This window comes from Neoarius graeffei, chromosome 19, assembly GCF_027579695.1.
Source record: "Neoarius graeffei isolate fNeoGra1 chromosome 19, fNeoGra1.pri, whole genome shotgun sequence".
Classification (NCBI taxonomy): Eukaryota; Metazoa; Chordata; class Actinopteri; order Siluriformes; family Ariidae; genus Neoarius; species Neoarius graeffei.
The window spans coordinates 8,059,558-8,077,244 of record NC_083587.1 but is presented as its reverse complement, the minus strand read 5'-3'; the positions used below and the strand labels follow the sequence as shown (position 1 = coordinate 8,077,244).

The following is a 17,687-nucleotide window of genomic DNA, read 5'->3' as shown; positions in this document are numbered from 1 at the left end:
CACACACAGGGATGTGATTTGGGGCTGGTGAAATTATCTGAAAATTTTAGCCGGGGGTCTGGGGGCCACAGGCCCCCAGCTGGTCCAGGGCAGCGCCCTGGTGGGGGGACAAGGGGGGGGCGAAGCCCCCCGAAGCTCCTGGGTTCTGGGGTTTTCTGACTTAAAAATTGTACTAAAATGGCAAGCAAACACACAAGAAAAAACTTGTCATGATTAACAAATTCAAGCCAATTTAATGGTCAACATGCAACTCTGAGCCCCTATAGTAAATTCAGTGATTCTTAACTGACAAAAACCCAAAACATGAAATCTAAAAATGTCATTCTAAATTAAATCATCTGCATTAGAATAAATAGAAAATTGTATAAGGAAAAACAAAATTTATACTTTCAATTACTGTACAAGTTGAACATACCAAAATGTGCCTTTTCAAACAAACATGATACAACATAAGAATTCATCCACCAAATTTTTTCCACTCAAATTTTGAAATGCAAGGTAGAACTGATAATGTTTTATCATATGAGACCATAAAAAGGTTTTAGAAATCTCAAAATGTAAACAAAACACGTCCGGCCAAAAAAAAAAAAAAAAAACATTTGTGAAATTGACTCATATACAGAACTGTACAGTGTTCACTCACTCGAGGATTTTCATATGCAAGAATAAAAATCACTTTTTCACTAAACAACAGTCACAAAAAATGTGTTTGCAATTAATTGGGATCCACTGTTTTTATCATTTCAACCGCGCATCAGACCCTCGGCCAATTGAAAATGTCTTTCATGCACTTTTCTCCCTCATGAGAATTTTGAAAAGTTGGCAAGTATGTATTATTTGCACTAACATTTTAATATTGAATAAACAAATCAAAATTGTGTATAATTACCTTACATCCACGCTGTGGGAAAAGTTTTGAGCGAAAATTAAAACTAACTTCGAGTGAAAAAGGTGAAATAATCTGTGATGAAGTTGGCAGAGACTGAGGTAAAGTGAGAGGAGGCGGGAAGGGTCAAGCATCACTGCCGCCTCACAGACTCACTTTCCCGGGTTAAACTCCCACTACTCCCCCTCTCTCAAGCTTTTGTTTTTTCTTCATTGAGTAACCATTTTGATTTGTAAACTAGAGCCGTGATTTAAACTGCTGTTTCTTCGGACGTAACTAAAACAAACTGAAAAACCGCCCCTTCTTTTCTCCTCAGAAGGTTTAGCCTCCAATGCTAACCTTTTCACCACAGCTTTCATAGCGTGCGCATGCGCATCCAGGAAGCAACAGATGAAGCGAGGCCCCGTTGCCACGGCAACCTTCGTCACCCCGCGAAAACATACCCAACTGTCGCACGTGCAGTGACACCATCACCACTCACAGGTTTATTATGGGGAAAGAAATGAGCTGGGTTGTTTTTTTCTTCTTCCCCATGTTTATTTACTTTAAAAACACACACACACACACTAAACTGATGATCAGGTGCATCTTTACGCTCGATCACGGAGGCTGCCATCTTTCAACTCTTTGTTTGAAGCAAGCTTACGTACAGCTATCTAACAAGCGCATTCAATGGTTGTTACAGAGCGATGGGCCAATCACGTACCTCGTTTCATCTCAATGACGGAATTACTGAAAGTCGGAACGAATAGGATATGAATGCAGATTTTTGAGCGAAAAAATCGGAAAAAATTTTTTCAAAATTTGAGGTGAAAAAAGCGGAATTCCGCGAATTCGCGGAAAAATCACATCGGTTTTTGCAATTTGGTTCATAATACATTTTATTTATATAAACTTTTTGCTGATTTTCTAGTGTTACATAAAGAGAACAGGTGAAATATCATGTAAACCGACCATAAACACATGAAGAGACCTAGTTTTACAATTTATATTTAAAACATTACGATCTACACAATGTACATAAGTATAAAATTTAAAATCTTAAATATCTTGGAAGCCATAGCTAATCAGCTGATTAACTGTCACTTCTAATTCAACACACCAAATTTCATAATAGCCAATTTCATCTCTGAAGCAGACAACTTCTGAAAAATTGTTGACCAGCGTAACATGAAAAATAAAAGTTCAAAGTACAGTCATTTTCAGTCAAAACTGTAACAACCATATTTAATTTGACAACTTTAAATCATGCAGTGTCTCCGAGTTAGTGCACTTGAAGGTCTTAAATGTAACTAAACAAGCAAACATTTTTCCACACTGTGATCAGTGAAACGGCTTCTCTCCTGCGTGAATGCGCTGGTGTTGGAGATCACTCTGATGAGTAAAACTCTTCCCACACTGTGAGCAGTGATACGGCTTCTCTCCTGTGTGAATGCGGTGGTGTCGTCGGTGAGCACTCTGATGAGTAAAACTCTTCCCACACTGTGAGCAGTGATACGGCTTCTCTCCTGTGTGAATGCGCTGGTGTTGTTGGAGATCATACTGACGAGTAAAACTCTTCCCACACTGTGAGCAGTGATACGGCTTCTCTCCTGTGTGAATGCGCTGGTGTTGTTGGAGATCATACTGACGAGTAAAACTCTTCCCACACTGTGAGCAGTGATACGGCTTCTCTCCTGAGTGAATGTGCTGGTGTTGTTGGAAATCATACTGACGAGTAAAACTCTTCCCACACTGTGAGCAGTGATACGGCTTCTCTCCTGTGTGAATGCGCTGGTGTCGTTGGAGAGCACTCTGACGAGTAAAACTCTTCCCACACTGTGAGCAGTGATACGGCTTCTCTCCTGTGTGAATGCGCTGGTGTGTTTGGAGATCACTCTGACGAGTAAAACTCTTCCCACACTGTGAGCAGTGATATGGCTTCTCTCCTGTGTGAATGCGCTGGTGTGTTTGGAGATCACTCTGACGAGTAAAACTCTTCCCACACTGTGAGCAGTGATATGGCTTCTCTCCTGTGTGAATGCGCTGGTGTGTTTGGAGATCACTCTGACGAGTAAAACTCTTCCCACACTGTGAGCAGTGATACGGCTTCTCTCCTGTGTGAATGCGCTGGTGTTGTTGGAGAGCACTCTGACGAGTAAAACTCTTCCCACACTGTGAGCAGTGATACGGCTTCTCTCCTGTGTGAATGCGCTGGTGTATTTGGAGAGCACTCTGCTGAGTAAAACTCTTCCCACACTGTGAGCAGTGAAACGGCTTCTCTCCTGTGTGAATGCGCTGGTGTCTTTGGAGATGACTCTGACAAGTAAAACTCTTCCCACACTGTGAGCAGTGATACGGTTTCTCTCCTGTGTGAATCCGCTGGTGTAGTCGGAGATAACTCTGCTGAGAGAAACTCTTCCCACACTGTGAGCAGTGATACGGCTTCTCTCCTGTGTGAATCCGCTGGTGTAGTCGGAGAGAACTCTGCTGAGAGAAACTCTTCCCACACTGTGAGCAGAGATACGGCTTCTCTCCTGTGTGAATGCGCTGGTGTATTTGGAGATGACTCTGACGAGTAAAACTTTTCCCACACTGTGAGCAGTGATGCGGCTTTTCCCCTGTGTGAATGCGCTGGTGTGTCTTGAGTGCATTCTGATAACTAAAACTCTTTCCACAATCTGAGCAGTGGTGAATTTCCTTCTGTATATCATTATGGGAAGTATCAGAATGGATAACATCAGTTGATGTTGGTTGACGACTGGAGCATTTGGAGGGGATCTGAAGCTTATATTTAATCTCTCCTGATTCTCGCAGTCTCATGTACTCTTCATAGTGGCATCTCCGGATATGCTTGTCGAGGTAAATTGGAGATGCATCGGAACGAGGGCATGTGGAGCATGAAAAGACTTGCAGCAGAGTGTTCTTTACTTCTGGAGAAATGAAACAACAAAAATAACAAATTGAACATGAAATGCAACAAGATTATAAAATATAACAACACTAACGCAATGTAAGGAGTGCTATAACTGAAACTTAATCAAGATTCTACATAAATTAAAAGATATAGCAGCCTCTAGCTTGGAATACTGGGAGATTCAATAAGGTCCTGGAACAGCAGCTATGCACAGCATTGGCCATAGCCCCATGGGTCTGAGCAACCAAAGGGGAGTTGTTGGTTCCTGTTGGACATCATGTCAAGTCTAGGTAATGGCAAGCCTAGCCTTATTTACATCTCATCCAGGATTGAGAAGGAAACTCAGCCCTCACATTCAAGGTTCTGAAAGATCCAAAAATGGGCCTTATTTATCAAACTGGATATGGATAGATTTATTTGCAAATAGTTTCTAGTAGCATTTACACAAGCAAATATGTATTTTCTATCTGGATTTTTTATATGGATTAGGTTGTCAAGTTTAAAAACACTTATTAATTTCAATTACACACGTGTGTTCAACAAACTTCTTTCCAGCCAGCTGGTTATATTGCACTGAAGGTATTATAATGACGCCACGCCCCCCCCAGTGTTTCTGTAATATGGGGAGGTCTGACATCATCCTATATTATGTGTTTGCTGTGACAGGGCATTCCCCCCTGATTTCTCCCCAATTTAGCCATGGCCAATTCCCACCCATTAGACTCCTCTCCAGTATCACTCACATAACAGCTACCAACCAGGGAGGGCTATCATGTGCCTCCTCCAAGACAAGAAACACCAGTTGACCACGTTTTACTCATACAATGTCAGGGGGCTGCAAAGCACACTCGGACGAAAGCCCAATCCACTTACTTCCTATTAAATGTGCTCTCTCACACCCGTGACTGGCCAGTGTAACTGACAGGGCAGAGAAGAGAGAGCATGCTATCTCTCCCTCCCGGAGAGCCCAGACAATTTTGCTCTCTTGAGCTCCCAACCACAGATGATTGTGGCGTCATCAGGATTTGAAAGTGGCAATATCTGGATGATGGGGAGGATGATGGGGACAACACTTTTCTGCTGTGCAACTCGGGATCCACAGGGCATGCATTTTACACTACTTCTGGTTAAACTGGGCATGATGAATAAAACTACAACAATATCTTGTGGTTTACAAAATACAGTGGTGCTTGAAAGTTTGTGAACCTTTTAGAATTTTCTATATTTCTGCATAAATATGACCTAAAACATCATCAGATTTTCACACAAGTCCTAAAAGTAGATAAAGAGAACCTAGTTAAACAAATGAGACAACAATATTATACTTGGTCATTTATTTATTGAGGAAAGTGATCCAATATTACATACCTGTGAGTGGCAAAAGTATGTGAACCTCTAGGATTAGCAGTTAATTTGAACGTGAAATTAGAGTCAGGTGTTTTCAATCAATGGGATGACAATCAGGTGTGAGTGGGCACCCTGTTTTATTTAAAAAACAGGGATATATTAAAGTCTGACCTTCACAACACATGTTTGTGGAAGTGTATCATGGCATGAACAAAGGAGATTTCTGAGGACCTCAGAAAAAGCGTTGTTGATGCTCATCAGGCTGGAAAAGGTTACAAAACGGTCTCTAAAGAGTTTGGACTCCACCAATCCACAGTCAGACAGATTGTGTACAAGTAGAGGAAATTCAAGACCGTTGTTACCCTCCCCAGGAGTGGTCAACCAACAGAGATCACTCCAAGAGCAAGGCGTGTAATAGTTGGCGAAGTCACAAAGGACCCCAGAGTAACTTCTAAGCAACTGAAGGCCTCTCTCACATCGGCTAATGTTACTGTTCATGAGTCCATCATCAGGAGAACACTGAACAACAATGGTGTGCATGGTAGGGCTGCAAGGAGAAAGCCACTGCTCTCCAAAAAGAACATTGCTGCTCGTCTGCAGTATGCTAAAGATCATGTGGACAAGCCAGAAAGCTATTGGAAAAATGTTTTGTGGACGGATGAGACCAAAATAGAACTTTTTGGTTTAAATGAGAAGCGTTATGTTTGGAGAAAGGAAAACACTGCATTCCAGAATAAGAACCTTATCCCATCTGTGAAACATGGTGGTGGTACTATCATGGTTTGGGCCTGTTTTGATACATCTGGGCCAGGACAGCTTGCCATCATTGATGGAACAATGAATTCTGAATTATACCAGTGATATCTAAAGGAAAATGTCAGGACATCTGTCCATGAACTGAATCTCATAAGAAGGTGGGTCATGCAGCAAGACAACGACCCTAAGCACACAAGTTGTTGTACCAAAGAATTCTTAAAGAAGAATAAAGTTAATGTATTGGAATGGCCAAGTCAAAGTCCTGACCTTAATCCAATCCAAATGTTGTGGAAGGACCTGAAGCGAGCAGTTCATGTGAGGAAACCCACCAACATCCCAGAGTTGAAGCTGCTCTGTATGGAGGAATGGGCTAAAATTCCTCCAAGCCAGTGTGCAGGACTGATCAAAAGTTACCGGAAATGTTTAGTTGCAGTTATTGCTGAACAAGGAGGTCACACCAGATACTGAAAGCAAAGGTTGACATATTTTTGCCACTTACACATATGTAATATTGGATCATTTTCCTCAATAAATAAATGACCAAGTATAATATTTTTGTCTCATTTGTTTAACTCGGTTTTCTTTATCTATTTTTAGGACTTGGGTGAAAATCTGATGATGTTTTAGGTCATATTTATGCAGAAATACAGAAAATTCTAAAGGGTTCACAAACTTTCAAGCACCACTGTACAGTAGTCAGTTTTGCAATAGCAAGATATGCAGTGGGCGGACTTCACGTGTCTCAAAGGAAGCTGATAGACTTCACCCTCTCTGGTTGGTCACAGTCATATGATCAAGAAGACCTACCTGGTTGGTGGAACAGGCCAAAATGAGTTCTCTGGGGAATGCTCTAGTTATTGCAGACTGCACTGTACAACAGCTTTCATCCCAGAAACACTGGTAGGCTCAGAAATGTCACAAAATGATGCAGAAAATAACCTCTATAACCTCTTAAACAAAAGTAACACCTTGCTGTCTGGTTGTTCCTGTAGGTGCAGGACGGAGTTCTTTGGTGTACTCCTCTTCATGCCACACCAAGAGCTCCTGTCCTGGGTTAATGGATCGACAGCAACGATACAGAATTCCCCCTTGATACTCAAATGCCACAAGATTCTGTTCTTCTTCATTACGGGCACAATTCACATACCTAAAAGAGTGAGACAACGTTTCAGAAAAAGGTAAAAAAATTAGATCAGAATTACAGACTTGGAGAAAGCATGGTGGAGATATCAATGACATGAAGATAAATTTCTTCCAACAAATGAGGAGCTGTAAAATCAAAATCACTAAAACGACCCAACAGCTAGTGTACTGCTCACCTCATCCAATTCACATGCGTCTCTCTTTTGGCATCGATGTATTCCTCACACTGCATGCTCCTGTATACCTGTAGAAAAATACCACATTTACTTTTTTTTTTTTTTTTTTTACACAAAATCAATACAGTGGGGCAAAAAAGTATTTAGTCAGCCACCAATTGTGCAAGTTCTCCCACTTAAAAAGATGAGAGAGGCCTGTAATTTTCATCATAGGTAAACTTCAACTATAAGAGACAGAATGGGGGGGAAAGAATCCAGGAAATCACATTGTAGGATTTTTAATGAATTAATTGGTAAATTCCTCGGTAAAATAAGTATTTGGTCACCTATGAACAAGCAAGATTTCTGGCTCTCACAGACCTGTAACAACTTCTTTAAGAGGCTCCTCTGTCCTCCACTCGTTACCTGTATTAATGGCACCTGTTTGAACTCGTTATCAGTATAAAAGACACCTGTCCACAACCTCAAACAGTCACACTCCAAACTCCACTATGGCCAAGACCAAAGAGCTGTCAAAGGACACCAGAAACAAAATTGTAGACCTGCACCAGGCTGGGAAGACTGAATCTGCAATAGGTAAGCAGCTTGGTGTGAAGAAATCAACTGTGGGAGCAATTATTAGAAAATGGAAGACATACAAGACCACTGATAATCTCCCTCAATCTGGGGCTCCACGCAAGATCTCACCCCGTGGGGTCAAAATTATCACAAGAACGGTGAGCAAAAATCCCAGAACCACACGGGGGGACCTAGTGAATGACCTGCAGAGAGCTGGGACCAAAGTAACAAAGGCTACCATCAGTCACACACTACGCCGCCAGGGACTCAAATCCTGCAGTGCCAGACGTGTCCCCCTGCTTAAGCCAGTACATGTCCAGGCCCGTCTGAAGTTTGCTAGAGAGCATTTGGATGATCCAGAAGAGGATTGGGAAAATGTCATATGAAACCAAAATAGAACTTTTTGGTAAAAACTCAACTTGTCGTGTTTGGAGGAGAAAGAATGCTGAGTTGCATCCAAAGAACACCATACCTACTGTGAAGCATGGGGGTGGAAACATCATGCTTTGGGGCTGTTTTTCTGCAAAGGGACCAGGACGACTGATCCGTGTAAAGGAAAGAATGGATGGGGCCATGTATCGTGAGATTTTGAGTGAAAACCTCCTTCCATCAGCAAGGGCATTGAAGATGAAACGTGGCTGGGTCTTTCAGCATGACAATGATCCCAAACACACCGCCCGGGCAACGAAGGAGTGGCTTCATAAGAAGCATTTCAAGGTCCTGGAGTGGCCTAGACAGTCTCCAGATCTCAACCCCATAGAAAATCTTTGGAGGGAGTTGAAAGTCCGTGTTGCCCAGCAACAGCCCCAAAACATCACTGCTCTACAGGAGATCTGCATGGAGGAATGGGCCAAAATACCAGCAACAGTGTGTGAAAACCTTGTGAAGACTTACAGAAAACGTTTGACCTCTGTCATTACCAACAACGGGTACATAACAAAGTACTGAGATGAACTTTTGTTATTGATCAAATACTTATTTTCCACCATAATTTGCAAATAAATTCTTTAAAAATCAGACAGACAATGTGATTTTCTGGATTTTTTTTCTTCTCATTTTGTCTCTCATAGTTGCGGTATACCTATGATGAAAATTACAGGCCTCTATCATCTTTTTAAGTGGATGAACTTGCACAATTGGTGACTGACTAAATACTTTTTTGCCCCACTGTATATGGCTTTAAATGAGGTTTACACAAACAAGAACAATGGCTCATGCCAATATTATTAAGCCTCATGAAGGCTGAATTAAAGGTTTTTGACTGTATCGTAAGATTCACAAAACAGCTGACAAGCTCCAAGATGAATTTAGTAACTATAGGAAAATGCAGGCAAGGCTTTATCAGAATTTAGGCAAAGGAAAGGTTTCTCATAAAAGGCTTTACTTCTGACATGGCAAAGCTGTGCTGTGAATCAGACCTCTCTGATAAATATCTGTCCCTTGTGTTTTGATCTCTAAACAGACAGCTACAAAAATACACAATTTTAAGTCAGTTCTGTCTCTAAATGGGTTTTATATAAAATATTTTTGATCTGTACAAGTAATATTGATTTGGGTGCCAATGTTGTTTTAGTTCAGTGTAGCAGTGTTCATCTTTAATTTAAATTATTTTACATTTACTTTTAGTCTTGTGTCCTGAAAATAGTAGTTACATTTTAGTCTTTTTTTTGGTCAAGATTTCATCAATGGAACTCAATTTTAATTTTAGTCTAATTCATCAATGTTTTAATCATAATTTCCTCAGATAGTTGCATGGTACTTGTAAAATATGCCCTGCAGTTTTAAGAGGGCCTGTAGCAGCAGGGGTTTAGCTGGATTCCCCCCCAGCATATGGCTGGTTTTGTCACTATGCAGAAGTTACAGTACTCAGTATAAATGAGTACACCCCCTTTGAAAAGTAACATTTTAAACAATCCCAATGAACACAAACAATTTCCAAAATGTTGACAAGACAAAGATTAATATGACATCTGTTTAACTTGTAACGTGAAGGTAAGGTTAATAATATAACTTAGATTACACATTTTTTTCAGTTTTACTCAAATTAGGGTGGTGCAAAAAATGAGTACACCCCACAACAAAAACTACATCATCTAGTACTTTATATGGCCTCCATGACTTTTCATGGCATCACCAAGTCTTCTAGGTATGGAATGAACAAGTTGGCGATATTTTGCAACATCAATCTTTTTCCATTCTTCAACAATGACCTCTTTTAGTGACTGGATGCTGGATGGAGAGTGATGCTCAACTTGTCTCTTCAGAATTCCCCAAAGAAAATAATTTCTTTACACCACAAAGGTGAAGGCTACAAGATGATCAGCAAAGCTTTACTTAGTCAGAATACTGTAGCAAAAGTGGTACAAAAATTTAAGAAAAATGGAACTGCAACCATCTCACAGAGACGTCCAGGTCATCCACGGAAGTTAACACTTTGACAGGAGCGTCTTCTGATGAGAAGGGTTGAAGAAAATTGGCATGCAAGTTCTCTACAGTTACCTAAAGAAGTAGAAAGCCAAACTGGGGTGACTATTTCCGGTGACACAATATGGTGTACACTGCAAAGGAATGGCATGCATGGATGCCGTCCACGAAAGAAGCCTCTCCTAAAGCCCAGGCACAAAAAAGCCCGGCGCGAGTTTGCTAGGGCCTATGCTGACAAAGATGAAGACTACTGGGACTCTATACTCTGGAGTGAGGAGACCAAGATAAATCTTTTTGGAACTGATTGCTTCAAAACTGTATGGCGTCGCAAAGGTGAGGAATACAAAGAAAAATGCATGGTGCCTACAGTGAAACATGGTGGTGGCAGTGTCCTTATGTGGGGCTGCATGATTGCTGCTGGTGTCGGGGAGCTGCATTTCATTGATGGCATCATGAATTCACAGATGTATTGCTCTATACTGAAAGAGAAGATGCTACCATCACTCCGTGCCCTTGGTCGTCATGCACTTTTCCAACATGACAATGATCCTAAACACACATCTAAGGCCACTGTTGGATTTCTGAAGAACAGGGTGAAAGTGATTCAGTGGCCAAGTATGTCTCCTGATCTGAACCCAATCAAACACCTATGGGGAATCCTGAAGAGACAAGTTGAGCATCACTCTCCATCCAGCATTCAGTCACTAAAAGAGGTCATTGTTGAAGAATGGAAAAAGATTGATGTTGCAAAATGTCGCCAACTTGTTCATTCCATGCCTAGAAGACTTGGTGTTGTCAGTAAAGATCATGGAGGCCATACAAAGTACTAGATGTAGTAGTTTTTGTTGTGGGGTGTACTCATTTTTGCACCACCCTAATTTGAGTAAAACTGAAAAATGTGTAATCTAAGTTATATTATTAACCTTACTTTCAAGTTATAAGTTACAGATGTTATTTTAAACTTTGTCTTGTCAACATTTTGGAAATTGTGTTCATTGAGATATTGTTTAAAATGTTACTTTTCAAAGGGGGTGTACTCATTTACGCTGAGCACTGTATGTGGAGTTAGCCACAACTGTAATGGTGATGAGCACTATTTTCATATAAAGACGTTACTTTGTTCAGACCAATGCCGTGTGTGTGTCCTGACTCATATACCCGTTAGAATCCAGGAGCATTATGAAAGCCATACGAGCAGGGAAGTGAGCGAGTCTAGCAAACCGGATTCACTCCCGCTTCCCAACTACGGTCAGCAACATGAAAAAGAGGGAAGGCAACATACTGGAATGGATTTTGCTAAGGATATTTACCCTAGCTGTAAAAATTCCCTTGAGAAGTAAGCTTGGATGACTGTCTGAACAGAACCAGCTATCTTGGGTCATGTTTATTCGTCAGGGCATAATGAACAGAGATTTTGTTTTGCCGTGCTTTTACCGGCCCTGTCTGTGGACCTGTCATTTCAGGTTCACATGACAGCATACGTGTTCTCACCGGTCAATCACAACCAAGTTAGCGAATGCACATTAACATTCTACACTAATGCAAAAGCAGTGTGCAGCAGTGAAACAAAAGCCATGGAAAGGTCAAAAATTTAAGGAGGAGCTAAAAAAACAAACAAACCAGGCATTAGAGGCATAGGCTTCCAAATGTTTAAAAAAAAATAAATCTACAAACTGTTTGGGCATCAGCACCCTGAATTGGCCTGCAATCCCATTTTCAAGGACCAGAATGAAGAGCTTAAAATGGACATTAAAACATAGCTATAGACTAGGCTGTTGCCTCTCGCGGTTACCAGAGGACTAGCCCCCCTGTAACCCTAGCTGTATAGGTGAGAGGCCGAGGGCTATGGAAACGAAGGTCAGCGCCGCCCAATGTGCCTGACTGCATGGAGCGGGAAGGACTTTAGAGATGGGCTAGGCTGCATGTTCATTTAAAACTGCTGTAACTTGCCCCACCATAACTGACTATCATATGTACCAGAGATTTCCAAGCTTGTTGGGGCTGAAGCACATCAAAGGTCAAATCAGAATGTCAAGGCACACCAAATTAAAAGTTGGCTATTGATTATGAAGAATGTCACACACATTATGATGGGCTAGAAGGTCATTTGCAAAATTTGACCCAGATTGCACTACAGCAGATTATCAAATAATTATTAAAACAGATAGGTAAATCAGACAGGCAATTGTATAATTTTTTTTAAAAACGTCAGGCAACGCTCATTACCAGTGTTTTCCATGAGTTACCTAGACTGTAGTGAGTGAAGGAAGCATTTTCAGAACACAAACACCATTTGATTTGAGACTGATAACATGAAGTGTCCACTCCAGTCATCCACTAGTCCAAACACAATACGATGGTTATCAATTTAAAACAGCAAACAGATATCAATGGAGAAGTTAGCATTGATAATTAGCGTTCATCAAACTTGAGCTTAGAGAACGTTAACGTCAGCATGTCCGACTCATCTCCTTGCTTTAAAACAGTGCACGGTTAAATTTGTAGAGTTTTAGCTTATTTGAGTCAGAAAAGCTGCTAACACATCCGGTAGCATGTATGTCATTCAAAACACAAGTGCATGCTCTAACCAGAGTTCAAAATAGGTTTATTTTTGGCTAAAATGAAATTATTCTGCATGTTCTCTATTCAATATTTTAAATTAAAAAATAAATAAATAAACCAGTTGAACACAGGTAACCACTTCTGCTTCATTTCTTTGAGGGCTGAAATGTATGCTCTAGTCATTTTTTAAACTGTTAAACTCCTTAACCATGCTTTGCAGGTGTGGCCTTTTTGCTGTGGCATCACCATTCATATCGATACAACCAGTGTGTTTATGCTTAAATTACACAAGCACAAAATTGTTTTGTGCAAGTTCTTCATAGATCTAAAACTCTTAATTTTGCTCTCAAAGTGCACCAGTTTGATACATTTAACTTTAAAATAAACAAAATTATCTCACAGGGGAGCATGCCCCCAGAGAGAGGGCCAATGACCCTAGTTTCACAAAATCCTGAGGGAAACACTATTATTGTCTTTTTTTTTTTTAATAACTACTGCCAGAGGAAAAGCTACCTGTTCTGTTGCAAGTTAGGGTAGCTGTGAAAGAAATCTCTCTCAACTCAAACGTAGAAGTAGGTGACCGTGATTACGCAACATATCCTAGAAGCATGTTGATGTTCAAAAATAAACATGACGGGTAGTGAACTAATGTGGCAAGTGTGTGTGGAAGGAGAAATCATGAGACGGAGAGCTCCACTTTTGAATATAAAAGTGTGTCATTGCATATCGTATAACGAAATTGGACGCCATCCTACCAGTGCAACATCTGCTTATTTTAGATTTAATTATTTATTTCGGTCATTTCAACTTTCAATAACCTACACACTGGTTACATACATATCAGCAAGAAAGACCGAAAAGGATTAGACTGAAGCAAAAGCTTATTGCGTCTACCCTCATCACATTTCATAAATTAATACATCTTTTTTATGCCAAAGGAATTAAGGAAAGAAAAAGGAAAAAAATAGTAACAATAGTATCTGTTACATTTTGTTCAATACAATTTTACAGCTTTTAATTTCAAATGAACACCAAAACATATTGGATTTTGCCGTTTTTGTATTCTGTAGCGTTAAATATCAAGTAGCTGGATCAAATTTAAATCAAACCATTTTTTTCCAAACATATTTCATATCTCAGTTTTGTACTTACTGATAATCTTATGTTTGTACGCTTTAAGGCCTTTAAGCGTGTTACACAGTTTAATTTCATTTTCAAGACCATTCCATAAATTAACTCCTGTTATAGATATACACCTGTTACACATTTGTTCTGAACTTTGTTTTAACAAACATATACGAGTTCCTCTTAATTCATAATGACTCTCTGATTTGAAAGAACCTCTGAATACAGTCAGCGATAGTTTTGCTTTTAAATATAAATTGAGCAATTTTGTAATCCACAAAATCACGAAATTTAAGGCCATTCAAGTTTATAAACAATGGATTGGTTGGTTCACTATAACATATGTTGCGTATGATCCTAATAGCTCTTTCTGCAATATGAAGATCGGGTTTGTGATTGTTTTACATGCATTTCCCCAGACCTCCACACAATAAGTTATGTATGGAGCAAGCAGAGAATTATAAAGTGCATGCAATGATTTTTGGCTTAGAATGTGTTTAGTTTTATGAAGTATTGCAATAGACTTGGACATTTTTGTTTTTGCATGTTTAACTTGACAGGTAGTGAACTAAATGTGGCAAGTGTGTGTGGAAGGAGAAATCATGAGACGGAGAGCTCCACTTTTGAATATAAAAACGTGTCATTGCATATCGTACAACGAAATTGGATGCCATCCTACCAGTGCAACATCTGCTTATTAAAAATAAAGAAATATGTCCACATAATATATACAGGGGTGATAGCGTTCCGGCGCCGCGCCGGATTTATGGCGTACCGTGGCTGGGGAAAAAAAAAAAAATCTAGTTCACCCATTGTCCTGTGTCATTCTGAGATGCGCAGATAGACAGTAAAGGGAATTCGCATGATATGGAACTAGTGGGGAAAAAAGTGCCGTCACGGCACGAATTAGACCCTCGGAGGGTCTAATTCGTGCCGTGACGGCACTTTTTTCCCCACTAGTTCCATATCATGCGAATGCAAGTTAGGAGGAAGATTCTTTCGCTGACGTCATATAGCCCCTCCTCCTCATTCGTCTCCTGGGTGCTGCAGCCCCATCAAATTTGCCCAAATAGCCGCGTTTTTTATCATAACTTGTAAAATGGGTGCCTTCGTGAATTAATATATGGATCATCGGGAATTACTTTTTATGTTATAAAACATCGCCAAAGATGTCAAAAATGTGTCATCAGCCCTTTAAAGGGACCATGCAATTTAAAAAAAAAAAAAAAAAAACAGCAGTGTGAATAATTTTGTGCGTGTATGTCTTTTTAGAGTTTTTGAGTTGTTAATATATAATGTATTAACAACTCAAAAACTCTAAAAAGACATACACGCACAAAATTATTCACACTGCTGTTTTTTTTAAATTGCATGGTCCCTTTAAAGGGCTGATGACACGTTTTTGACATCTTTGGCGATGTTTTATAACATAAAAAGTAATTTCCGATGATCCATATATTAATTCACGAAGGCACCCATTTTACAAGTTATGATAAAAAACGCAGCTATTTGGGCAAATTTGACGGGGCTGCAGCACCCAGGAGACGAATGAGGAGGAGGGGCTATATGACGTCAGCGAAAGAATCTTCCTCCTAACTTACCAGTTTGTTGTTGATGCGAGAGGTGTTCAGTTTATCATCATCATCATCATATATGATGATAAACTGAACACCTCTCGCATCAACAACAAACTGGTAAGTTAGGAGGAAGATTCTTTCGCTTATATAATATATATATTAGTTATTATGCCTTCGCGTTGTGTTGCCGGCTTTTGCTCCAAAACCCACAAGGATGGGGTAAGTTTATTCAAGTTTCCCAGAGATCCCGAGCTGCATGCGAAGTGGGTGAAGCAAGTCAGGCACACTCGTGACAAGTGGGAGCCCTCACCAACATCCGTCCTGTGCTGCTCTGAACACTTCGATTTGGATTGTTTTGACACCCTTCCCAGCTTAAAGGAATCTCTTGGGTGTGCAGTTCAGCACAAACGTGTGCTGCTACCATCAGCAGTGCCTACAGTATTCTGGAGGGGGTCTACTAGTAGCTATGCCGGATCCAGCAGTCGCCTGGGACAAGACGACTCCTCCAAAGACAGTCCAACTGTCAGAACACGTGTTGAGAAACGACATAAGATAAAAGGTATGTAGAGCTATAGAGTGCTCCGACATGATGCTAAAAATAGTAACCATGCGGTCTGCGCGGCCATCTTGGAAGTGACTCGCTCCAGAGCGCTCATAGAGTACACATCATATAGAGTACACATTCATGATAATCATAAATGTAATCAAAGTTGGCGTGATATCAGTCATGTATTTGCTTGTGAAAGCTTGTTTCTCAAAGCAAACACTGAGGGAAAGCTAACTTAGCCAGACAAGCAGGCTACAGATTGTCATTTGCTTACGCTGATGTAGGTTATCAAATATTTTGCTTCATTCAAGGATAAAACTAAGAAGCCATAAACTAGAAGACATGCCTGCCAATATTATCCTAAATGCATCACGGATCAGGCATAGTCGTAAGCTTATTATGTTAGCCGTTTGCATGCTCCATTAGGAACTATGTATTCAGTGTAGCATACGGTTTACATGATATAAGCAGTGTTTACACATGCAAGACAACAATACACAATATTAAAATATTGATTCTGTAACATTTTGAACAAATACAGGTTGACCTACCAATCCTTGTTATCCAACCTTGTGGTGTTCAATGCTGGGCTGTCTGCCTGTCCGCTGTCCATCTCGGGGTCGGAGTCGCTCTCAGATTGCACAGTAACAGGTTCAAACCTGTACGGTTGGATGCACCCATGTTCGTCATCACTTGATTCTTCCGATCTATCCCACTCAACACAATTCTAGACTCCCAGAAGAGGAAGAGCTAGAGAGTTCACCGGCGTTTTCATGCGCCATTTCCATTGAGTAGACAGCCAGTGAACCGCAGTGTGTTCTTCCGCTGACATCACAACATGGCCGTGAGCCACGGACCCAGTTTTCTTGCGCTGTGCAATTAAAAGTTGGATATTCGCGTAACAGCTTCTTTTCACGTAATTATAACAGAAATCTAACATGTTTGCCATGTTGTATAGTTTATTTAAGAAATTGCATAGAGTCATATTCGTGTCATCAGCCCTTTAAAACAAGCACTGTTTAGTGCAGTTATGGCTCTTGGGTAGAAGCTCTTTTTCGGTCTATAGACCCCTTACACTGACATCACATTTACGTTAGCAACGGTCACTACCCTACCCTATACCTGGGGGACAAGCAAACTTTGTTTACATACTGTTCACATACTGAAGCCAAGCAAAGATGTCAGACGTCCGTTGCTGTTGTCTGAAGAAAACTACAGCTAAAAAAGCTCTACTAACGTATTACTTGGATAATCTTAGTTATAAAGAAGTGAAGGATACATGGAAATTAGAGTTTATTAGTGGCTATGATCTGTACAAAATTCCTCAAAACCAATGGAGTGACGGTGCAGATTTGTGGCCTAGTGTTAGCTACATGTTGGAATGTACTTTCCTTTTCCGGAAGAATCCGGACATGGAAGAACAGTTCAAAAAAAAAAAAAAAACTGCACACCCCACTATATAAACAAGAAAACCTTTGTGTAAAGAATTTTTACTGACATCAGCTTTAGGGAACAGAATGCTGCAAAAGCCTGAGCATTTACTCTCAAAGGACTACAACTTGAACTGTGGGCTAGATGGTATTCCCGGCCCGCCATGTCTCAACAACCTCAAGGACATCAAGTTACAGAGCTATTTGCACTCATTTATACATTGATATTTATGATTTGTTAAAAAAGAAACAAATCTCTG

The 17,687-nt window shown here is 40.4% G+C and overlaps 1 protein-coding gene across 3 annotated transcripts in view; it reads right to left on the bottom strand.

Moving 5' to 3' along the window:
• Positions 1 to 410: 410 nt before the first annotated feature.
• The window catches only part of LOC132867689 (zinc finger protein 345-like), a 46,797-nt gene continuing 29,520 nt past the window's right edge, over positions 411 to 17,687 (bottom strand). For all 3 annotated transcript variants that reach the window (XM_060900701.1, XM_060900700.1, XM_060900699.1), the window contains 3 exons: positions 7,205 to 7,272; positions 6,854 to 7,032; positions 411 to 3,798 (listed from right to left, as the gene is read on the bottom strand). In XM_060900701.1, coding sequence (XP_060756684.1) covers positions 2,210 to 3,798; positions 6,854 to 7,032; positions 7,205 to 7,272 — 1,836 coding nt within the window. In that variant the 3' untranslated portion in view covers positions 411 to 2,209. The remainder of the gene's footprint in view (positions 3,799 to 6,853; positions 7,033 to 7,204; positions 7,273 to 17,687) is intronic.